The 26,507-nt window shown below is 42.2% G+C and overlaps 1 protein-coding gene across 1 annotated transcript in view; it reads right to left on the bottom strand.

The window, feature by feature from the left end:
* grin2ba (glutamate receptor, ionotropic, N-methyl D-aspartate 2B, genome duplicate a) overlaps nt 1-26,507 on the bottom strand; it is a 47,310-nt gene that overhangs the window by 19,417 nt on the left and 1,386 nt on the right. The window contains exons 2-3 of the mRNA XM_052131894.1: nt 8,023-8,166; nt 7,184-7,454 (exon numbers count right to left, since the gene is read on the bottom strand). Coding sequence (XP_051987854.1) covers nt 7,184-7,454; nt 8,023-8,166 — 415 coding nt within the window. The remainder of the gene's footprint in view (nt 1-7,183; nt 7,455-8,022; nt 8,167-26,507) is intronic.

Raw genomic sequence — 26,507 nt, 5'->3', positions numbered from 1 at the left:
ATCAATTAAAAGTCTTCAGTTTGGTGTCACGAAAAGACCAGCATCTTCAGGCATCTGTCTCAGAATAATCTGGTAAGACTTTTGAATAAGTCTGCCTGATAATTGTCAGTGATGAGACATATTGTCTAAGAACTGCTGTAAAAGAACTGTGTTCTCAAATATCAAATATTGGTTTTGCCGAGATTTGGTAAATGTCAAATGTAATTTGGCTAAGTTAGGTTGATCTGGTAGGTTGAGTTGATCTGATCAGCGAAGTTCCAAATTTTAATTTAACTTGGGAATTGAGCAAGGAAAAGAGGAAATAGACCTCGGGAAAGAGGCAACTGATCTTGAAAAAAGGCAATTAAGCTATGATAACAATGGTCCATAAGCAATAGTTTAGAACTAGGACGTTTCTTGATCATAGCATGAAGTTGATTAATGTATGCGTTACACAGTTTGAGTGAAACTCTAAAATATTTGAATTAAACTGGAGTAAATCGACCTCTGATCAAGGGAGGCGATTAAACTGTGATACAAGAGTTAAAAAGAAGACTGGGAAAGGTCAGCCTAGTAAAAACTGGGGATTTTCTTGATTATAGAATTCAGTTGGGTTTTAATGTTTGTAGTTTCACTGTTGAAGGAAACAGGAGTAAGGTGAAAGAAAGAACAAAAGTATTTTGTAAAAATAAAAGACAAAATATTTTTTTAAGAAGTATTCATAAAAGGTACACAATTGATGATAAAGTTTTAAGGAGTAGCAGAAAAGAGAGCTGTAAGGGCTAGCTAGTCAACTCTCTCTCTCTCTCCATCTCTATCTATCTCGTCCCCTGTCTTTATACATATGCACACACAAACATGCATGGGAGGGAGAGAAAGGGGTGTTCCAGACGGCAGAAGAGAGGACACACACCTGCACACATTGACTGTTCCTTTCTTTCTATATATATATATATATATATATATATATATACCCACACACACACATAGCCCCTGCTGTTCGGCTTTCATACTCAGATCAGTTACACATATATTTTGTTTCCCCCCTCTCTTATACATTTACATAAATTTAAATTAAGATAGATTTATACATTTACAGTAGATTACAAATACACACACACACATACACATCCCAGTTTCACAATGGCTGAAAGTCAGTCGATCACAAAATGGTTTCTTCAAAAGAATGAGGAGACTCAAGCTGAGCTGTTGAAGAAAGGCCTGAATATTGAACTATCCATTGATGAACATATCGATTGGTTTGAAAGATAAAATGACTCTATCTACAAGCATATACAATCCTCACAGCTCATTGGATTTTGAAACAAGGAGGAATTTGCTGTCATGTAGAAGTTTATCCAGTTTCACATGCTGAAGCAATGAATCCTCAAATGGAAACTCAAGTTGAATAAAAGCTTTTTAAAAGAATGTCCAGACAAGGGAAAGACAAAAATCAATGACTCATTTGATCCTGACACTACAAACAAAAATCCAGAGGCTGAACGAAAATATCTGCAAGCTCCTGTCAACTCAGCAACGACTTTATTGTTACCACCTTACAACCCATATACCCATCGCTGTCTGAAGGAAGTGAAAACAGTTCCACTATGCCCTTTACAGAGCCTCATGTATTGGGTCCGAATGGAGACACAGTTGTTAACCTTCATGTTGCCTCTGCACAAACAGCACCAATAATTACTAAATCTAAATCCCTCCAGGAAAACAGAGAAATGCTGAGGTGTACACCAGTTCATTCTCATGATTCAGATTGGAGTGACGAGACTGACGAACTAGTCACAATAAACAAAGTTGGTCCTGATTCTTCTTCACCTTCAGTCAGAAGAGGAGGATCTCAATCTGAGATTACAACTGAAGAAAGGCCATTTACACCAGGAGAACATCAATCCATTCTCACTGCCTTGCCACTGCTGAAGAGACAAGACACAAACACAGAGTCTGGCAAGAACTAGATTCCTTGGTTAAAGCACATCAAATGACTTTGAGAGACCTTCACACCTTTGTGAAATCTAAAACCCCAAGGATCGATGGAAACGATTGTCATCCTCAGTAACAACAGCCCAATAGATGGGCTTGTGGACAGATGGTCAGGGACGACCACTGGGTCTCTGGCAGGCATTGGACGAGTTCAGAAAAGAAATCCAAGGAGCTTTGGGCAGTGGAAAGATTTATTTCACAACAGTGACTTTGATTAAGAAAAAAGATGGTGAATCACCAGATGAATATGCCCTACTTAAATGGAATGCCTATGAAAGGTGGGCTCTTTGCGCTAAAAAGGTTCCTGATGGACATAATATACAGTTCACTCACATGCTTGTGGATGGCTTTGGCCCAAATATACCAACAAGCTTTATCACTGAGGATCAATCAAGCAGACACATAGGACTAAATCCTACAATGATCGAGTCACCACGAGATGGCTATGAGATCAGATAAGGAAGAAGGAAACAAGCCAAACCGGAAGGGTGTGGTAGCAGTTCAATCAACAGTGAACACAGATAGAAGATAGAAGATTTGAAGTGGTGGTGGCATATTGGGCTAAAGCACATAACTGGTAATCAGAAGGTTGCTGGTTCGATCCCCACAGTCACCACCATTGTGTCCTTGAGTAAGACACTTAACTCCAGGTTGCTCCGGGGGGATTGTCCCTGTAATAAGTGCACTGAATAATACATTGGTAATCAGAAGGTTGCTGGTTTGATCCCCACAGTCACCACCATTGTGTCCTTGAGTAAGACACTTAACTCCAGGTTGCTCCGGGGGGGATTGTCCCTGTAATAAGTGCTCTGTATAATACATTGGTAATCAGAAGGTTGCTGGTTTGATCCCCACAGTCACCACCATTGTGTCCTTGAGTAAGACACTTAACTCCAGGTTGCTCCGGGGGGATTGTCCCTGTAATAAGTGCACTGTATAATACATTGGTCATCAGAAGGTTGTTGGTTTGATCCCCACAGTCACCACCATTGTGTCCTTGAGTAAGACACTTAACTCCAGGTTGTTCCGGGGGGATTGTCCCTGTAATAAGTGCACTGTAAGTCACTTTGGATAAAAGCATCTGCCAAATGCATAAATGTAAATGTAAATGTGGCAATTGTGGAAAGCACGGCCATTACAGAGGGGATTGTTGGGCTAAAGTAGGAGGAGCAGACGGTAACAGCCCCTCATCTAAATGGTTTGCTGTCAAGAATGATGCCGAAAACTCTCAAGGGAGAATGAGGACTGAAGCACAAGTTTGTCGGCTCATTGAGGAGATAATCCGTCTACCCAAAAGCCATGAAAGTTCAAATGCGGTTTAATCATATTCCTCTGTCCCGAACTTCGATGTGGTGATGAATAATGAGAGACACTGATCATTTCTGCCATGGACACATCAACAAATCATTTTCACAGGACCAGTGAAGGGTAACAGTACATTCTGCCATTATGGACAAGATTTAAAAGAACTCCTCGAGTTTAAGAAATTACGCGAAACGTAACATTGAGATCTGGCCAATATTTTAATTTTCCAACTAAGCAATGATAAAGTGTACTAAATAATGGAAAGGGTTCCATCGTAGTGGGGGGTAAGAAAAGATTAAAGGATATTGTGCAGGTGCATAGCAGGGATTAGAAGCACGATTGTGTATATTACATGATGGAATAAGAGTTTGATATATGGAGGAAAGCTGTGTTTATGTGCAGCTGATACAGTTAGAACCAGAATGGTGAAAGAGAGAAATTATGAACGTTGTGAGATGGTTAAGAGTTGAGATGCAAGTGTTAATCAGCCCACGATGAGGGTCATGTAATCATGGCAAATGGAATACTACCCCAAGTATTTTAGTTTGTTATTTTGACCAGAACTGGGGGGGGTGGCTCACGGCCTGTCCAGGCACAGGTGAATACTTTTATTAGCTTTTCTTTTGTCAGATGACGGGTTAATTATTAAATGCTTACACATAATCATAAATGACACATAGTATCATGGGGACATATCATGGTGTTGGGTTTTGTTGGTTTTCCTTTTTTTCTTTCTGTGTTTCTTTTCCTCTTCTTTTGTATGTCTATCTCTTTTTATTTCTTTGGTTTGTCATTTTCTCTCTCTCCTATCGCTTCATTACAGGTGATGACCTCAAGTGATTGTGTGGAGCTTGATGTCCATAGTTCCAGTGGAGGGAAATGTAGACTAAAATATTCATGTTTATTAGTATTATTAATCATTATTTGTATTAATTATTTAGTGGCAGTATTGCTCATTTGTAACACTTTATTAAACTTATGTCTTTATGTTCTGCAAGTCAAGGCATGTCTAAATGGTGTAAGCTAAGTTTGCATATGTAATCTTTATATAGGTTGTACAGAAGTCACATGTGTTGCATGTGTAAGATGTGTTTCCATTATAATGGGAGGGGAAGTTATTCTAAACTGCTAGGGTATGCTTAAATACACCATGCAAATGTACTCTTTTAGAGAAAAATGAGAAAGACCAAGCAAGACTGAGAAAGATGAGGAGGAAAAAGAGACAAGATGGGAAATAGCATAACATCATTCTAATTGATATTTGCATTCTCTCCTATGTCTGATAATTAAAGATTTAATAAATGTGTTATTTCTTGGCTAATTTAACTGGTGTAGCTCTGTAACTTCACATTGGGGAAAAATAAATCAATTAAAAGGTAAAGTCAGGACAGAAGAATATTGTTGGATGCTGTTGTAAAAGAGAGAAATCTGATTGGATGCAGTTAGGATGAAGGAATCCGATTTGATGCCGTCAGATGGAGGAATCTGATTTAATGCGGTTGTGACAGAGAAGAATCTGATTGGATGCAGTCGGGATAAAGGAATCTAATTGGATGCATTCGTAATAGAGGAATCTCATTGGATGCAGTCAGTACAGAGGAATCTGATTGAAAATGTCAGGACAGAGAGCAATCTGATTGGATGCGGTCAGGATAGAGGAATCTGATTGGATGCAGTAGAGATAGAGGAATCTGATTGATGCAGTCGGGATAGAGGAATCTGATTGGATGCAGTCGGGATAGAGGAATCTGATTGGATGCAGTAGAGATAGAGGAATCTGATTGGATGCAGTCGGGATAGAGGAATCTAACTGGATGCGGTCAGGATAGAGGAATCTGATTGAAAATGTCAGGACAGAGAGCAATCTGATTGGATGCAGTCGGAATAGAGGAATCTGATTGAATGCTGTTGGGATAGATGAATGTGATTGGATGTAATTGGGATAGAGAGGAATCTAATTGGATGCAGTCGGGATAGAGGAATCTAACTGGATGCGGTCAGGATAGAGGAATCTGATTGGATGCAGTAGAGATAGAGGAATCTGATTGATGCAGTCGGGATAGAGGAATCTGATTGGATGCTGTCGGGATAGAGGAATCTGATTGGATGCAGTAGAGATAGAGGAATCTGATTGGATGCAGTCGGGATAGAGGAATCTGATTGGATGCAGTAGAGATAGAGGAATCTGATTGGATGCAGTCGGGATAGAGGAATCTAACTGGATGCGGTCAGGATAGAGGAATCTGATTGAAAATGTCAGGACAGAGAGCAATCTGATTGGATGCAGTCGGAATAGAGGAATCTGATTGAATGCTGTTGGGATAGATGAATGTGATTGGATGTAATTGGGATAGAGAGGAATCTAATTGGATGCAGTCGGGATAGAGGAATCTAACTGGATGCGGTCAGGATAGAGGAATCTGATTGGATGCAGTAGAGATAGAGGAATCTGATTGATGCAGTCGGGATAGAGGAATCTGATTGGATGCTGTCGGGATAGAGGAATCTGATTGGATGCAGTAGAGATAGAGGAATCTGATTGGATGCAGTCGGGATAGAGGAATCTAACTGGATGCGGTCAGGATAGAGGAATCTGATTGGATGCAGTAGAGATAGAGGAATCTGATTGATGCAGTCGGGATAGAGGAATCTAATTGGATGCGGTCAGGATAGAGGAATCTGATTGGATGCAGTAGAGATAGAGGAATCTGATTGATGCAGTCGGGATAGAGGAATCTAATTGGATGCGGTCAGGATAGAGGAATCTGATTGGATGCAGTAGAGATAGAGGAATCTGATTGATGCAGTCGGGATAGAGGAATCTAATTGGATACCATCGGGATAGAGGAATCTGATTGATGCAGTCTGGATAGAGGAATCTGATTGGATACCATCGGGATAGAGGAATCTGATTGGATGCTGTCGGGATAGAGGAATCTGATTGGATGCAGTAGGGATAGAGTAATCTTATTGGATGCAGTCGGGATAGAGGAATCTGATTAGATGCATTCGGGATAGAGGAATCTTAATGGATGCCATTGGGATAGAGGAATCTGATTGGATGCAGTCGGGATAGAGGAATCTGATTGGATGCAGTAGGGATAGAGGAATCTGATTGGATGCCTTCGGGATAGAGGAATCTGATTGGATGCAGTCAGGATAGAGGAATCTGATTGGATGCAGTAGGGATAGAGGAATCTGATTGGATGCCTTCGGGATAGAGGAATCTGATTGGATGCAGTCAGGATAGAGGAATCTGATTGGATGCAGTAGGGACAGAAGAATCTGATTGGATGCAGTCGGGATATAGAAATCTGATTGGATGCTGTCAGGAAAGACAGGAATCTGAATGGATGCAGTTAGGATAAAGAGGAATCTAATTGGATGCAGTTAGGATAGAGGAATATGATTGGATGCCGTCGGGATAGAGGAATGTGATAGGATGCCGTCGGGATAGAGGAATCTGATTGGATGCGGTCGGGATAGAGGAATCTGATTGGATATTGATGGGATAGATGAATATGATTGGATGTAGTCGGGATAGAAAATAATCTGATTGGATGCAGTCAGGATAGAGGAATATTATTGGATGTAGTCAGGATAGAGGAATTGAATTGGATGTTGTCCGGATAGAGAGAAATATGATTGGATGCGGTCGGGATAGAGGAATCTGAATGGAAACCATCAGGAGAGAGAGGAATCTGATCGATTGCATTTGGGATAGATTAATCTGATTAAATGCAGTAGGTATAGAGGAACGTGATTGTGATTGTATGTGCAGAATATGTGGTTGTAACAGCAATAAATCGGATTGGACAGAGAGGATATCTGAGTTATAATGATCTGAGAATGAACAGAGTTTTGACATGAGAAACACAAAGAACACGTGTCTGACTGATGTTACCTGTGGGAAACTCAGGTGGGATGTGATCAGCATCTCCCGCCACTAGAGATGGTACAATCCAGGTGAATCCATATCCTGTGAGGCCGACAGAATGAGCCACCTCAAAGATGATATTGGCCTCTTCTTTGGTGGAGTAGAGGAGGATCACAGGACTCTGAAGCTTCTTTAGCTGGTTCTGAATCTTGGCATCTCCATCATCTACAGACATATCCAAGAGCAGCACCTCTTCCAGCTCCCAGCCCACAAAACTGTTCTCAATGGTGCTACGGATCTGCAGTTTACAGGACAAACACGACCTGAAGATCAGGAGCTACAAACACACAAACGCTCCAGCAGAACAAAGATGCTTCTATTAAACCACAGTGGATTCATATGGGACCATCCTTTAATGAATTGTTTGATTATAATTATATAAATGACCAAGCTTGTGTCTTACAGTTTGCCAACACATTCCTCAAGCACAACTCTATATGCTGCTTTGTTTTCAGAGGGTCTAAAATATTCACTTATTTTTGTTTCTGGATTAAGGGAAACTAATGAAATTCAGCTCAGTTTCTTCTCATGTCATCAGTGTTGTCTACTGAACAGAACAGAAGACCATTGAGATTTCACTTTGGTGAAGAATAAAATGCAATATTATGCTAAGTCAAATGTCTTGAGCAGAATTTCAGCAGAACACTGTGATGGATGACATGAGCTCCACCATACATAATCAAATGCACACACGGTTATACAGAGGTCACACTCATGCAGACAGTGAGGTCAACAGGCCTGATGGTGAACTACACATCAGAAACACTCAAACTCATATCAGTGTCTGTCTAGTGTGTGATTGTTACCTTGGTAACAAAGTCCTGGTAACCAGGATAGTAAGTGGTAACTATGGAGAAGATGTACCAATCATATTCCTCCATGATATTGAGCATTACAGATGCCTGCTGCTCTATGGATGGACCGAACTGAAAGAACATGGAGTTGTCGTCCTACAGAGAGAGAGAGAGAGAGAGAGAGAGAGAGCATTACTAATACTGCATATAGTACACATTTACACTAGTGCTGGGTATCAATACAGATTTCAGAATCAATTTGATTCCAATTCACAAGCTATTGGTTTGACTCTGATTCAATACAATTTCAATCAATTTGGGTATATTCCAGTTATAATGTCAATTTTGTTTTCAAATGAATACAATTTGACTCTCAATATCAATATCAAGACCACATCAAAATACTAAATCATTTTCAGCAAATATTGCTTTAATTTCTCAATAAAAAAAAACAAGCAAATAGTCAGTAATAGAGTAAGATCAATAACTAATTACAAGCAATAGAACAAATTAAAACAATAGAACAAAGTTCAAATATTTTCATCAGAAATGTAAATTAAACATTAAGAATTCAATTATTTTATTAAATTATTGCTCTTCACTGTATGATTATAATAAATTAATTCTTTTTAAAGTTGTCCAGGCAGGAGCAGTGAGTATTTTTCTTGTTTTCTTATGAATGTTGTTTCATTAATATTAATGAGCATATAGACATGACCGATCATAAGGAATTCGAAACGAACGATTCATGAAACGTCCTTAAGAAAAACGTTTTAAGAACGTTTCTTAAGATCATCTTAATTTTTCTTAAGAATGCTGGTAAATCGTAACGATAAATGTATCTTTTAATTAAAAACTAATAGCAAGCACATCGCGATTGTGTTTTGATTGTAAAGTGCGTGAGATGTGTTAGTTTAACGACTTTAACCGTCATAGGATGTTGTATAATACATCTACGATGCTAACATACACCCATTTCTAATGGATGAAGCCTTGGCCTGGAAGAGAGGTCATCAGGTGGTCCCCAACCTTCTCTGGGTGTTTCGACCCTTAACCACAACACCCTCCAGTTGGCGGGTCGGCAGTGACTGGCCAGGTCACTGCCCCTCTCTTCTAGGCTTCCAGCTTGTGTCCTCTCTCTTATGCCAGAGCCAACAGGTGGCTCTCTCTGATGCTTCTCCCAGCCTACGAACTGCTGCTTTCCTCAAGTGGCCTCTCAGTCCAACCTTTGTCAATAAGTTCCACACAGATTGGGCTGGGAACCCTTGACACCCGACCTCCACCGTCATCAGCCATGTTGTCCACCCCTTGTCCCGGCAGTCTTGGACAAGTTGCTGGTATTTGGCTTTTTTCCTCTCTGCAGCTTCGTCGCAGACCTCCTCCCACGGCACCGTCAACTCCACCAGGATGATTTTCTTTCCCTCTGGAGACCACATGATGATGTCGGGCCTTATAGTTGTGGCCAATACCGCCTCGGGGAAGTGGAGTTTCCTCCCGAGCTCAAACTCCATTTCCCATCCCTGGGCTGTCTGCAGAATATTCTGCCTGGCTTGGCTGTGGATGACAGGTCTTTGGCCCTTTTTCACAAAGGCGATGGTACTCAACAGTAGTCTTGCTTTGACTGGTTGTTTCTTCCTCCTTTCATGCTCCAGGATGTCTGCAAGCTCTGCCAACACACTGTCATGGCACCACCTGTATCTCCCCTGTGTCAATTCAATCTTACACCCTGACAGAATGTGCGCCATCGTTCCTTACCCACCACACAGCTCGCACAGTGGGTCCTCCCTCATCCCCCATCTGTGCAAATTGACTGGGGTTGGTAAGGTGTCATACACTGCTCGGAGCAGAATACCCATAAACCCAACACAACCCCTAAACCCAACACCACCCCTAAACCCAACACAGCCCCTAAACCCAACATAACCCCTAAACCCATCACAACCCTTAAACCCCACACAACCTCTAAACCCAACACAACCCCTAAACCCATCACAACCCCTAAACCCCACACAACCCCTAAACCCAACACAACCCCTAAACCCAACACAACCCCTAAACCCCACATACCCCTAAACCTAACATAACCCCTAAACCCATCACAACCCCTAAACCCCACACAACCTCTAAACCCAACACAACCCCTAAACCCATCACAACCCCTAAACCCCACACAACCCCTAAACCCATCACAACCCCTAAACCCAACACAACCCCTAAACCCCACACAACCCCTAAACCCAACACAACCCCTAAACCCATCACAACCCCTAAACCCCACACAACCCCTAAACCCAACACAACCCCTAAACCCATCACAACCCCTAAACCCAACACAACCCCTAAACCCAACATAACCCCTAAACCTAACACAACCCCTAAACCCAACACAAACCCTAAACCCAACAGCACCCCTAAACCCAAAACAACCCCTAAACCCAATACAACCCCTAAACCCAACACATCCCCTACACCTAACACAACCCCTAAACCCAACACAACCCCTAAACCTAACACATCCCCTAAACCCAACACAACCCCTAAACCTAACACATCCCCTAAACCTAACATAACCCCTAAACCTAACACAACCCCTAAACCCAAAATGACCCCTAAACCCAACACAACCCCTAAACCCAAAACAACCCCTAAACCCAACACAACCCCTTAACCCAACACATCCCCTAAACCTAACATAACCCCTAAACCTAACATAACCCCTAAACCTAACACAACCCCTAAACCCAACACAACACCTAAACCCAACACATCCCCTAAACCCAACACGACCCCTAAACCTAACACAACCCCTAAACCCAACACAATCCCTAAACCTAACACAACCCCTAAACTTAACACAACCCCTAAACCTAACACATCCCCTAAACCTAACACAACCACTAAACCTAACACAACCCCTAAACCTAACACATCCCCTAAACCCAACACAACCCCTAAACCTAACATAACCCCTAAACCTAACACAACCCCTAAACCCAACACAACCCCTAAACCTAACACAACCCCTAAACCCAACACGACCCCTAAACCCAAAATGACCCCTAACCCAAACACAACCCCTAAACCCAAAACAACCCCTAAACCCAACACAACCCCTAAACCCAACACATCCCCTAAACCTAACCCAACCCCTAAACCGAACACAATCCCTAAACCCAAAACAACCCCTAAACCTAACACAACCCCTAAACCCAAAACAACCCCTAAACCTAACACATCCCCTAAACCTAACATAAACCCTAAACCTAACACAACCCCTAAACCTAACATAACCCCTAAACCTAACACAACCCCTAAACCTAACACATCCTCTAAACCCAACACAACCCCTGAACCAAAAATAACCCCTAAACCCAACACAATCCCTAAACCCAACCCAACCCCTAAACCCAACACATCCCCTAAACCTAACACAACCCCTAAACCTAACACATCCCCTAAACCTAACATAACCCCTAAACCTAACACATCCCCTAAACCTAACCCAACCCCTAAACCCAAGACATCCCCTAAACTGAACACAATCCCTAAACCCAACCCAACCCCTAAACCCAAGACATCCCCTAAACCCAACATAACCCCTAAACTCAACACATCCCCTAAACCCAACACAACCCCTAAACCCAACACAACCCCTAAACCTAAACCAACCCCTAAAACCAACACATCCCCTAAACCCAACACATCCCCTAAACCCAACCCAACCCCTAAAACCAACACAAACCCTAAACCCAACACATCCCCTAAACCCAACACAACCACTAAACCCAACACAACCCCTAAACCCAACACATCCCCTAAACCGAACACAATCCCTAAACCCAACACAACCCCTAAACCTAAACCAACCCCTAAAACCAACACATCCCCTAAACCCAACACATCCCCTAAACCCAACCCAACCCCTAAACCCAACCCAACCCCTAAAACCAACACAAACCCTAAACCCAACACATCCCCTAAACCCAACACAACCACTAAACCCAACACAACCCCTAAACCCAACACATCCCCTAAACCCAACACAACCCCTAAACCCAACACAACCCCTAAACCCAACACATCCCCTAAACCCAATACAACCCCTAAACCCCACACAACCCCTAAACCCAACCCAACCCCTAAAACCAACACATCCCCTAAACCCAACACAATCCCTAAACCCAACACAACCCCTAAACCCAACACAACCCCTAAACCCAACACAAGCCCTGAACCCAACACAACCCCTAAACCCAACACATCCCCTAAACCCAACACAACCCCTAAACCCAACACATCCCCTAAACCCAACACAACCCCTAAACCCAACACATCCCCTAAACCTAACACATCCCCTAAACCTAACATAACCCCTAAACCCAACACAACCCCTAAAACCAACACAAACCCTAAACCTAACACATCCCCTAAACCCAACACATCCCCTAAACCCAACACAACCCCTAAACCCAACACATCCCCTAAACCCAACACATCCCCTAAACCTAACACATCCCCTAAACCTAACATAACCCCTAAACCCAACACTACCCCTAAAACCAACACAAACCCTAAACCTAACACATCCCCTAAACCCAACACATCCCCTAAACCCAACACAACCCCTAAACCCAACACATCCCCTAAACCCAACACAACCCCTAAACCCAACACAACCCCTAAAACCAACACAAACCCTAAACCTAACACATCCCCTAAACCCAACACATCCCCTAAACCCAACACAACCCCTAAACCCAACACATCCCCTAAACCCAACACATCCCCTAAACCTAACACATCCCCTAAACCCAACACATCCCCTAAACCCAACACATCCCCTAAACCCAACACAAACCCTAAACCTAACACATCCCCTAAACCCAACACATCCCCTAAACCCAACACAACCCCTAAACCCAACACATCCCCTAAACCCAACACAACCCCTAAACCCAACACAACTCCTAAACCCAACACATCCCCTAACCCAACACAAACCCTAAACCTAACACATCCCCTAAACCCAACACATCCCCTAAACCCAACACAACCCCTAAACCCAACACATCCCCTAAACCCAACACAACCCCTAAACCCAACACAACTCCTAAACCCAACACATCCCCTAACCCAACACATCCCCTAAACCCAACACATCCCCTAAACCTAACACATCCCCTAAACCCAACACATCCCCTAAACCCAACACATCCCCTAAACTTAACACATCCCCTAAACCCAACACATCCCCTAAACCCAACACATCCCCTAAACCCAACACAAACCCTAAACCTAACACATCCCCTAAACCCAACACATCCCCTAAACCTAACACATCCCCTAAACCCAACACATCCCCTAAACCCAACACAACCCCTAAACCCAACACATCCCCTAAACCCAACACAACCCCTAAACCCAACACAACCCCTAAACCCAACACAACCCCTAAACCCAACACATCCCCTAAACCCAACCCAACCCCTAAACCCAAGACATCCCCTAAACCGAACACAATCCCTAAACCCAAAACAACCCCTAAACCTAACCTAACCCAACCCCTAAACCTAACACATCCCCTAAACCCAAAACAACCCCTAAACTTAACCCTCACAGAAAACATTTTGCCTTTTTACATTTTCAATAAAACATTGTTTAATATGTTTTTAAACTATTTAAATGATGTCCTCTTAAATCACATTTATAACATAATACATTTGTAATTACCAGATGAGTGTGTGTGTTTATGTGTGTATGTAAGTGTGTGTGTGTGTGAGTGTGTGTGTGTGAGTGTGTTGGTGAGTGTTTTGTTGGCAAATTAATGTTCACTCCAGGTGTAAATGGCTTCATTGGAATCCATTGTTTCAATACAAAATGTTAATCACTGTGAACATTTTAGTGCACAAAGGCCTTTATGGGTTAAAGAACCAATCTACGTCAGTGAACTCGAAAACACACATGCACATTAGCTGAACCAGCCTGAGTTTTTCAGCATCTTATGAGTTAAAGAAGCACAATGTACCATTGTTGTCTGATTTTACTGCTGATTTTAAATAGGTTCATTAAATGCAACGTTGACAAATTGTTTTGGAAATTTCAGTCTTCCTCGTTCAAGTAGATAGGAGCTTCACTTTTATCCATGGAAAATAGCTGCCTGGGAACATTTTAAAGATATCCGCTGAGTGGACTATCTACCTTGAAAGGGACACATCGCTTTATCAGCAGGCATAATATTATCGCCACACACGTTCATTAATAGAATTGACCGGTCTGGGGTCATCTGGCCTGATATGGCTCGTCGACTATGAGGTGACAGAGATGGACTGACCCGTATCTCAGTGCTGTTCATGTTTATCAGACACTTTCAATGAAAGACAAATCACACTTGTGCCACACACTGTAATGGACAGTTTAAGAATGTAAAGGATTTCTCAGACTATGAATGACTATGAAAGAAAATGTGCTTCAGTGAAAGGGGGCGTGAGGTAAAGTGATGGTCGGGGAGAGCATAGGGGTTGGTCCAGGTAGGGAGGATTAGAGGTGTGGGTTTGACTCCTTCTAAAGAACCTTTGGATTCTCTAATGGCCTGGCAGACACTCCAATGGGATGGGCGTGATGTAAACTCGCTAATCCACAGTGTGGGTCCAGCCGCTCCATCTTAACCAGACTTGCAGGGACATTGTGCATGGATCAGGAAGATACCGGTCTCACAAGGACTCACATTAAGGTGAAGAGGCATCATACAAAATTGCATAATGTCAGAGAATGTTTTGCATTTGACAAAGGACACACTTCTCGGTCATTAATATGTCTCATCAAGTCAAGTCAAGTGGCCTTTATTGCAATTTCAACCATATACAGCAAGTAAAGTACACAGTGAAATGAAAAGACATTCCTCCAGAACCACGGTGCTACATAAAAACAACATAAAACAAAAACAGAACTACATGAGACTACACAGAAATAAAAGACCTACACATTTGCTACATTTCGCAATCATGTCCAAACAAAGTAGTGGGCGGCTGTGGTCAGGTGGTGGACCGGTTCGGCCACTTATCGCAGGGTTGGCGGTTTGATTGCCGGCCCGCACGACTCCATATACCGAAGTGTCCTTGGGCAAGACACTGAACACCAAGTTGCTCCCAATGGCAGGCTAGCACATTACATGCAGCTCTGCCGTCAATGGTGTGTGAATGTGTGTGTGAATGGGTGAACGCTTTTTAGACGCAGTGTACAGCGCTTTGAATACAGCTAAGGTTAAAAAGGTGCTATATAAGTGCAGACCATTTACAAGATGGTACAGTAATTGCTGAAACAGGACAATAAGTACTGTAAGAGACAGTGCAGCACCGACCAGTACACAGTTCTAGTGTGAAAAGTGTCAGATGGAACAGACAGCAAAAAGATATTACAATATAATAGAAAATGCTGTGAATGTAAACACAATGACATATTCAGCAGATAAGCTTATACTATACAGTGCTGTGCAAAAGGTTTAGGCACTTGTGAAAAATGTTGCATTGTGAGGATGTTTTCAAAAATAATGACATAAATAGTTTTCATTGATCACTTAATGTCATACATAAGCATAAAACAGTAAACATAAAGAAGCTAAATCAATACTTGGTGTGACCAATTTTGCCTTTAAAACAGCACCAATTCTCCTAGATACACCTGCAGACAGTTTTTCTTGGTTGTTGGCAGATCGGATGCTCAAGCTTTTAGGAGAATCTATTTAGACTCAATATTCAGTGGGGACTCTGTGGGGGTCATGACATCTGTTGCAGGACTCTCTGTTCTTCTATCTATTTAGTCTCAATAGCTTCTGTCTCTTTATATAATCTCAGACTGACTCGATGTTCAGTGGGGACTCTGTGGGGGTCATGACATCTGTTGCAGGACTCTCTGTTCTTCTATCTATTTAGTCTCAATTGCTTCTGTCTCTTTATATAATCTCAGACTGACTCAATGTTCAGTGGGGACTCTGTGGGGGTCATGACATCTGTTGCAGGGCTCCCTGTTCTTCTATCTATTTAGTCTCAATTGCTTCTGTCTCTTTATATAATCTCAGACTGACTCAATGTTCAGTGGGGACTCTGTGGGGGTCATGACATCTGTTGCAGGACTCCCTGTTCTTCTATCTATTTAGTCTCAATTGCTTCTGTCTCTTTATATAATCTCAGACTGACTCGATGTTCAGTGGGGTCTCTTTGGGGGTCATGACATCTGTTGCAGGACTCCCTGTTCTTCTATCTATTTAGTCTCAATTGCTTCTGTCTCTTTATATAATCTCAGACTGACTCGATGTTCAGTGGGGGACTCTGTGGGGGTCATGACATCTGTTGCAGGGCTCCCTGTTCTTCTATCTATTTAGTCTCAATTGCTTCTGTCTCTTTATATAATCTCAGACTGACTCAATGTTCAGTGGGGACTCTGTGGGGGTCATGACATCTGTTGCAGGACTCCCTGTTCTTCTATCTATTTAGTCTCAATTGCTTCTGTCTCTTTATATAATCTCAGACTGACTCGATGTTCAGTGGGGTCTCTGTGGGGGTCATGACATCTGTTGCAGGACTCCCTGTTCTTCTATCTATTTAGTCTCAATTGCTTCTGTCTCTTTATATAATCTCAGACTGACTCGATGTTCAGTGGGGTCTCTGTGGGGGTCATGACATCTGTTGCAGGGCTCCCTGTTCTTCTATCTATTTAGTCTCAATTGCTTCTGTCTCTTTATATAATCTCAGACTGACTCATTGTTCAGTGGGGGACTCTGTGGGGGTCATGACATCTGTTGCAGGACTCCCTGTTCTTCTATCTATTTAGTCCCAATTGCTTCTGTCTCTTTATATAATCTCAGACTGACTCAATGTTCAGTGGGGACTCTGTGGGGGTCATGACATCTGTTGCAGGGCTCCCTGTTCTTCTATCTATTTAGTCTCAATTGCTTCTGTCTCTTTATATAATCTCAGACTGACTCATTGTTCAGTGGGGGACTCTGTGGGGGTCATGACATCTGTTGCAGGGCTCCCTGTTCTTCTATCTATTTAGTCTCAATTGCTTCTGTCTCTTTATATAATCTCATACTGACTCAATGTTCAGTGGGGTCTCTTTGGGGGTCATGACATCTGTTGCAGGGCTCCCTGTTCTTCTATCTATTTAGTCTCAATTGCTTCTGTCTCTTTATATAATCTCAGACTGACTCGATGTTCAGTGGGGACTCTGTGGGGGTCATGACATCTGTTGCAGGGCTCCCTGTTCTTCTATCTATTTAGTCTCAATTGCTTCTGTCTCTTTATATAATCTCAGACTGACTCATTGTTCAGTGGGGGTCTCTGTGGGGGTCATGACATCTGTTGCAGGGCTCCCTGTTCTTCTATCTATTTAGTCTCAATTGCTTCTGTCTCTTTATATAATCTCAGACTGACTCAATGTTCAGTGGGGACTCTGTGGGGGTCATGACATCTGTTGCAGGGCTCCCTGTTCTTCTATCTATTTAGTCTCAATTGCTTCTGTCTCTTTATATAATCTCAGACTGACTCAATGTTCAGTGGGGACTCTGTGTGGGTCATGACATCTGTTGCAGGACTCCCTGTTCTTCTATCTATTTAGTCTCAATTGCTTCTGTCTCTTTATATAATCTCAGACTGACTCGATGTTCAGTGGGGTCTCTGTGGGGGTCATGACATCTGTTGCAGGGCTTCCTGTTCTTCTATCTATTTAGTCTCAATTGCTTCTGTCTCTTTATATAATCTCAGACTGACTCGATGTTCAGTGGGGACTCTGTGGGGGTCATGACATCTGTTGCAGGACTCTCTGTTCTTCTATCTATTTAGTCTCAATTGCTTCTGTCTCTTTATATAATCTCAGACTGACTCAATGTTCAGTGGGGACTCTGTGGGGGTCATGACATCTGTTGCAGGACTCCCTGTTCTTCTATCTATTTAGTCTCAATTGCTTCTGTCTCTTTATATAATCTCAGACTGACTCAATGTTCAGTGGGGACTCTGTGGGGGTCATGACATCTGTTGCAGGACTCCCTGTTCTTCTATCTATTTAGTCTCAATTGCTTCTGTCTCTTTATATAATCTCAGACTGACTCGATGTTCAGTGGGGTCTCTGTGGGGGTCATGACATCTGTTGCAGGACTCCCTGTTCTTCTATCTATTTAGTCTCAATTGCTTCTGTCTCTTTATATAATCTCAGACTGACTCAATGTTCAGTGGGGACTCTGTGGGGGTCATGACATCTGTTGCAGGGCTCCCTGTTCTTCTATCTATTTAGTCTCAATTGCTTCTGTCTCTTTATATAATCTCAGACTGACTCAATGTTCAGTGGGGACTCTGTGGGGGTCATGACATCTGTTGCAGGACTCTCTGTTCTTCTATCTATTTAGTCTCAATTGTTTCTGTCTCTTTATATAATCTCAGACTGACTCGATGTTCAGTGGGGTCTCTGTGGGGGTCATGACATCTGTTGCAGGGCTCCCTGTTCTTCTATCTATTTAGTCTCAATTGCTTCTGTCTCTTTATATAATCTCAGACTGACTCGATGTTCAGTGGGGACTCTGTGGGGGTCATGACATCTGTTGCAGGACTCCCTGTTCTTCTATCTATTTAGTCTCAATTGCTTCTGTCTCTTTATATAATCTCAGACTGACTCAATGTTCAGTGGGGACTCTGTGGGGGTCATGACATCTGTTGCAGGACTCCCTGTTCTTCTATCTATTTAGTCTCAATTGCTTCTGTCTCTTTATATAATCTCAGACTGACTCAATGTTCAGTGGGGACTCTGTGGGGGTCATGACATCTGTTGCAGGACTCCCTGTTCTTCTATCTATTTAGTCTCAATTGCTTCTGTCTCTTTATATAATCTCAGACTGACTCAATGTTCAGTGGGGACTCTGTGGGGGTCATGACATCTGTTGCAGGACTCCCTGTTCTTCTATCTATTTAGTCTCAATTGCTTCTGTCTCTTTATATAATCTCAGACTGACTCAATGTTCAGTGGGGACTCTGTGGGGGTCATGACATCTGTTGCAGGACTCCCTGTTCTTCTATCTATTTAGTCTCAATTGCTTCTGTCTCTTTATATAATCTCAGACTGACTCGATGTTCAGTGGGGTCTCTGTGGGGGTCATGACATCTGTTGCAGGACTCCCTGTTCTTCTATCTATTTAGTCTCAATTGCTTCTGTCTCTTTATATAATCTCAGACTGACTCGATGTTCAGTGGGGACTCTGTGGGGGTCATGACATCTGTTGCAGGACTCCCTGTTCTTCTATCTATTTAGTCTCAATTGCTTCTGTCTCTTTATATAATCTCAGACTGACTCGATGTTCAGTGGGGACTCTGTGGGGGTCATGACATCTGTTGCAGGACTCCCTGTTCTTCTATCTATTTAGTCTCAATTGCTTCTGTCTCTTTATATAATCTCAGACTGACTCGATGTTCAGTGGGGACTCTGTGGGGGTCATGACATCTGTTGCAGGACTCCCTGTTCTTCTATCTATTTAGTCTCAATTGCTTCTGTCTCTTTATATAATCTCAGACTGACTCAATGTTCAGTGGGGACTCTGTGGGGGTCATGACATCTGTTGCAGGACTCCCTGTTCTTCTATCTATTTAGTCTCAATTGCTTCTGTCTCTTTATATAATCTCAGACTGACTCAATGTTCAGTGGGGACTCTGTGGGGGTCATGACATCTGTTGCAGGACTCCCTGTTCTTCTATCTATTTAGTCTCAATTGCTTCTGTCTCTTTATATAATCTCAGACTGACTCAATGTTCAGTGGGGACTCTGTGGGGGTCATGACATCTGTTGCAGGACTCCCTGTTCTTCTATCTATTTAGTCTCAATTGCTTCTGTCTCTTTATATAATCTCAGACTGACTCAATGTTCAGTGGGGACTCTGTGGGGGTCATGACATCTGTTGCAGGACTCCTGTTCTTCTATCTATTTAGTCTCAATTGCTTCTGTCTCTTTATATAATCTCAGACTGACTCGATGTTCAGTGGGGGACTCTGTGGGGGTCATGACATCTGTTGCAGGACTCCCTGTTCTTCTATCTATTTAGTCTCAATTGCTTCTGTCTCTTTATATAATCTCAGACTGACTCGATGTTCAGTGGGGGACTCTGTGGGGGTCATGACATCTGTTGCAGGACTCCCTGTTCTTCTATCTATTTAGTCTCAATTGCTTCTGTCTCTTTATATAATCTCAGACTGACTCAATGTTCAGTGGGGACTCTGTGGGGGTCATGACATCTGTTGCAGGACTCCCTGTTCTTCTATCTATTTAGTCTCAATTGCTTCTGTCTCTTTATATAATCTCAGACTGACTCAATGTTCAGTGGGGACTCTGTGGGGGTCATGACATCTGTTGCAGGACTCCCTGTTCTTCTATCTATTTAGTCTCAATTGCTTCTGTCTCTTTATATAATCTCAGACTGACTCAATGTTCAGTGGGGGACTCTGTGGGGGTCATGACATCTGTTGCAGGACTCCCTGTTCTTCTATCTATATAGTCTCAATTGCTTCTGTCTCTTTATATAATCTCAGACTGACTCAATGTTCAGTGGGGGACTCTGTGGGGGTCATGACATCTGTTGCAGGACTCCCTGTTCTTCTATCTATTTAGTCTCAATTGCTTCTGTCTCTTTATATAATCTCAGACTGACTCATTGTTCAGTGGGGACTCTGTGGGGGTCATGACATCTGTTGCAGGACTCTCTGTTCTTCTGTCTATTTATGTAATCTCTAAGCGTCATTTGACATAATTTTCAAGATGGTGGCAGCCAACAAGCATGAAATGCAAAAACAAACTTTTAAGTATTTTCACTGCAATATACAAGATCATGAGCACTTTGTGTTTATGACTTTTATGCCTTTACCATAACTGGCATGGCGAGACATGGCACCATCTTGTGGTGGTGTGCATGTGCCCATGATGTGTGATTTACTGGAATGCATTGAGGTCGCAACTGGGACTTTCCAACTTTCCAATTTTGGGGTGAAATGACGTCCCGATATAACCGGGACAGTCCCAATTTTACGAGCCATGTTCCACATCCCGACAGTACCGCCTTTTGTCCCAAAAATCTGTTTTATCTTGAACATTGTATGAAACTGACTTTTTTGTCTCAAGAAACAAGTGACGAGTACCGAGAGAATCATTCTTTCTCCGAGCAGTGCCCAGCCTGTGAAAAACTTCCCCCCTCACTGCCCTCTCCAACCTCTGCTTCTTAAATAAAGTCTTCTCACCTGCTTAAAGCCGAAAACTGGGTATGGATGGATAATATAACCTAACCCTAACCCTAAAGTAATCAAACCTCTAGCCTATTACATCCTCTCATTTTCTGACAGAGTCAGTAGAATCACACACATATCCCAAATGTGTGCATGATAAACATGGAAATGAGAAAGAGAGAGTGTGTGTGTGTGTGTGAGAGAGAGAGTGAGTGAGTGTGTGAGTGAGTGAGTGAGTGAGTGAGTGTGTGTGTGTGTGTGTGTGTGTGTGTGTGTGTGAGAGAGAGTGAGTGAGTGAGTGAGTGAGTGTGTGTGTGTGTGTGTGTGTGTGTGTGTGTGTGTGTGTGTGTGTGTGTGTGTGTGTGTGCCAGCTTGTGGTATCCTGACAGGATGCAGCTTGACCCAGAACTCTGGGTAATTGACTGAGCGGAACTCATGCTCCCATTCAGCCTCTCCAGATAGTGCCTGTCTGTCTCTCTTTCTGTCTCGCTGAGTCTGGTGAACAGCAGGAACAGGCGGCAGGACAGAGGAAGGACGAACAGAAGGAGGGATGTGAAGAGGAGCAGTGTGATAAAGAGCAAGAAAACATCTCGAGTTAGAATATAAGGATCTAGAACACAGAGATAGACTGAGAGAGCAAGACAGAGTTAAAAATGGCCATATCTTAGATCTCCATAAAGAGACAGAGAGAGAGAGAGAGAGAGAGATAGAGAGAGAAGGAGCCCTAAATTTGTGTCCTAGTTCTCTCATCTTTAAAAGGGGAACACACATGATACACTGTCACTATCTAAACCAGGCCAGAGAGAGAGAGAGAGACAGAGAGAGACAGACAGGGAGAGAGAGATAAACAGGGAGAGACAGGGAGAGAGAGACAGAGAGACAGACAGGGAGGGAGACAGGGAGAGAGAGGACTGAACAGGTGAGACTGACCGCATTCACATTGCAAAGTTTTAGGAGTGACAACCACATTTAAACGTGTGAGTGAATCCTGTAAATGGTCATTCTGTGTGTATACACAATAGTCACTTCAAAATTTGGCACGACTGATAGTGATCACCATAGCAACGGTTTGGCGTCTTGTGACTGTATGCAGAAAGCATGAATGCCAACAGTATGCCGTTTGATTTTTGTAGAACATTACTGAATAAGTTCAGTTCTGTTCACATGACGCAGATATAAAGGAACATGTGGTTATCACTGTGAGTTCAGAACTGTGTACTGATAGCCATTATGTCTTTTTAGAGCCATTGATGTTTACTCTGTTGTTGTGTTTGAATTACATCAATAGATGATTCTGTGTCATTTGGATTAATCTAATTTGTTTCTCTCGGTGGGGTTTATGCTTGATTTCCATGTTTATCTTCAGGTGACTCAGATGGTAGAGCGGGTCGGACACTAATCTTAGGTTTGGCAGTTCGATTCCCAGCCCACATGACTCCACATGCCGAAGTGTCCTTGGGCAAGACACTGAACCCCAAGTTGCTCCCAACTAGCACCTTGCATGGCAGCTCTACCGTCATTGGTGTGTGAATGTGTGTTAGGCAGTTAGGCAGTGTGAAGTGCTTTGAATACCACTAAGGTTAAAAAGGACATTTACCATTACCATAAATATTAATGAAGGGGAAGCGATTCATCGATAAACCCTGCAGGGTGCATGCTTGAGTGTCATTTTCAAATGTAGAGACAACACTTTATAATTCATAAAGGTGATATGACTAACCCATAACAAGTTCTTTTTGAAATTCTATCTTAATTCTAACCCATAACCGTAACCCATAACCATGACCCATAACCATAAACCCTATCCGTAACCCATAACCGAAACCCATAACCGTAACCCATAACCGTAACATATAACCGTGACCCATAACCGTAACCCATAACCCCTAACCATAACCCATAACCTTAACCCCTAACCACAACATATCCATAACCCATAACCATAACCCCTAACCGTAACATATAACAGTAACCCATAATCATAACCCCTAACCGTAACATATAACCGTGACCCATAACCATAATCCCTAACCATAACCCCTAATCACAATCCCTAACTGTAACATATAACCGTGACCCATAACCATAACCCCTAACCGTAACATATAACCGTGACCCATAACCATAATCCCTAACCGTAACATATAACCGTGACCCATAACCACAATCCCTAACTGTAACATATAACCGTAACCCATAACCATAACCCCTAACCGTAACATATAACAGTAACCCCTAATCATAACCCCGAACCATAACATATAACCGTGACCCCTAACCGTAACCCCTAACCGTAACATATAACCGTGACCCAAAACCATAACCGTAAACCCTAACCGGGTAATATAATCGTGACCAATAACCGTGACCATAACCCTAACCCCTAACCATAACATATAACCGTGACCCATAACCATAATCCCTAACCATAACCCCTAACCATAACATATAACCGTAACCCATAACCGTAACATTTAACCATGACCCATAACCCCTAACCGTAACATATAACAGTGACCCATAACCATAACCCCTAACCATAATCCCTAACCGTAACCCCTAACCATGACCCATAACCATAATCCCTAAACGTAACCCCGAACCATAACATATAACCGTGACCCATAACCTTAACCCCTAACCGTAACATATAACTGTGACCCCTAACCCTAACATATAACAGTGACCCATAACCCCTAACCATAATCCCTAACCGTAACCCCTAACCGTAACCCATAACCATAATCCCTAACCATAACATATAACCGTGACCCATAACCCATGACCCATAACCATAATCCCTAACCATAACCCCTAACCATAACATATAACCATAACCCATAACCATAATCCCTAACCATAACATATAACCGTGACCCATAACCATAACCCCTAACCATAATCCCTAACCGTAACATATAACAGTGACCCATAACCATAACCCCTAACCATAATCCCTAACCGTAACCCCTAACCGTGACCCATAACCATAATCCCTAAACGTAACCCCGAACCATAACATATAACCGTGACCCATAACCTTAACCCCTAACTGTAACATATAACTGTGACCCCTAACCCTAACATATAACAGTGACCCATAACCCCTAACCATAATCCCTAACCGTAACCCCTAACCGTAACCCATAACCATAATCCCTAACCATAACATATAACCGTGACCCATAACCATAATCCCTAACCATAACATATAACCATGACCCATAACCATAATCCCTAACCATAACCCCTAACCATAACATATAACCATAACCCATAACCATAATCCCTAACCATAACCCCCAACCATAACATATAACCATAACCCATAACCATAACCCCTAACCGTATCATATAACCGTGACCCATAACCCTAACACCTAACCATAACATATAACCATGACCCATAACCATAATCCCTAACCATAACATATAACCATAACCCATAACCATAATCCCTAACCATAACATATAACCATGACCCATAACCATAATCCCTAACTGTAACATATAACCGTGACCCATACCCATAATCCCTAACCATAACATATAACCATAACCCATAACCATAATCCCTAACCATAACATATAACCATGACCCATAACCATAATCCCTAACTGTAACATATAACCATGACCCATAACCATAATCCCTAACCATAACCCCTAACCATAACATATAACCATAACCCATAACCATAATCCCTAACCATAACCCCCAACCATAACATATAACCATAACCCATAACCATAACCCCTAACCGTATCATATAACCGTGACCCATAACCCTAACACCTAACCATAACATATAACCATGACCTATAACCATAATCCCTAACCATAACATATAACCATAACCCATAACCATAATCCCTAACCATAACATATAACCATGACCCATAACCATAATCCCTAACCATAACCCCTAACCATAACATATAACCGTAACCCATAACCATAATCCCTAACCATAACATATAACCGTGACCCATAACCATAATCCATAACCATAACATATAACCGTGACCCATACCCATAATCCCTAACCATAACCCCTAACCATAACATATAACCGTAACCCATAACCGTAACAATTAACCAAGACCCATAACCATAATCCCTAACCATAACCCCTAACCGTAACATACAACGTAATCCATAACCGTAACATATAACCGTGACCCATAACCATAACCATAACCCCTAACTGTAACATATTTACATTTACATTTATGCATTTGGCAGATGCTTTTATCCAAAGCGACTTACAGTGCACTTATTACAGGGATAATCCCCCCGGAACAACCTGGAGTTAAGTGCCTTGCTCAAGGGCACAATGGTGTAATATAACCATAGAACCATAATCCCTAACCATAACCCCTAACCGTAACCCCTAACCATAACATATAACCGTGACCCATAACCGTAACCCCTAACCATAACATATAACCGTAACCCCTAACCATAACATATAACCGTGACCCATAACCGTAACCCCTAACCGTAACATATAACTGTGACCCCTAACCCTAACATATAACCATAACATATAACCGTAACATATAACCATAACCCATAACCGTAACATTTAACCATGACCATAACCCCTAACCGTAACATATAACCATAACCCCTAACCGTAACATATAACAATAACATATAACATATAACCGTAACCCTTACCGTAACGTATTATCGTAACCCCTAACCATAATCCCTAACCGTAACATATAACCGTGACCCATAACCCCTAACCGTAAACCCTAACCGTAATATATAACTGTGACCACTAACCGTGACCCCAACACAACATGACACAATGCATAGGACTCGATATAATCTTAATGGAGTGACTTGAAGTCATAGAAATAGCAAAGTAGTCGTACTACACATTTCGAACGTGTCCTTATCAGAAAAGATAGAGCGCTCAACAATGCGCAAGCAAAGCGGGCCAATTAAAAACAAAGTATACCCTTATGTAAGCTGTCTACAGGAAGGTCGGCTCTGCCACAGTCCTAATATCGGTTCCTCTCAATGAATCAGCATCAAAGATGCTTTATATCAGTCACATTTATTTAGTTCAACACAGAGTATTGAGCAAATAATCGATTACCGATTCATCGTTAACAGACGTAGTTAAGTCATTTTTATTCGTATAGCGCTTTTCATAACACATCATTTCAAAGCAGCTTTACAGAAAATCATGCATTAACAGAAAATGAAGCTGTAATATCTATAATGTCTTATGT

The sequence above is a fragment of the Xyrauchen texanus genome, chromosome 8, assembly GCF_025860055.1.
Source record: "Xyrauchen texanus isolate HMW12.3.18 chromosome 8, RBS_HiC_50CHRs, whole genome shotgun sequence".
In the NCBI taxonomy this organism is placed as follows: Eukaryota; Metazoa; Chordata; class Actinopteri; order Cypriniformes; family Catostomidae; genus Xyrauchen; species Xyrauchen texanus.
Note: the sequence above shows the minus strand (reverse complement) of the source record. Positions and strands in the feature narration are given on the sequence as shown.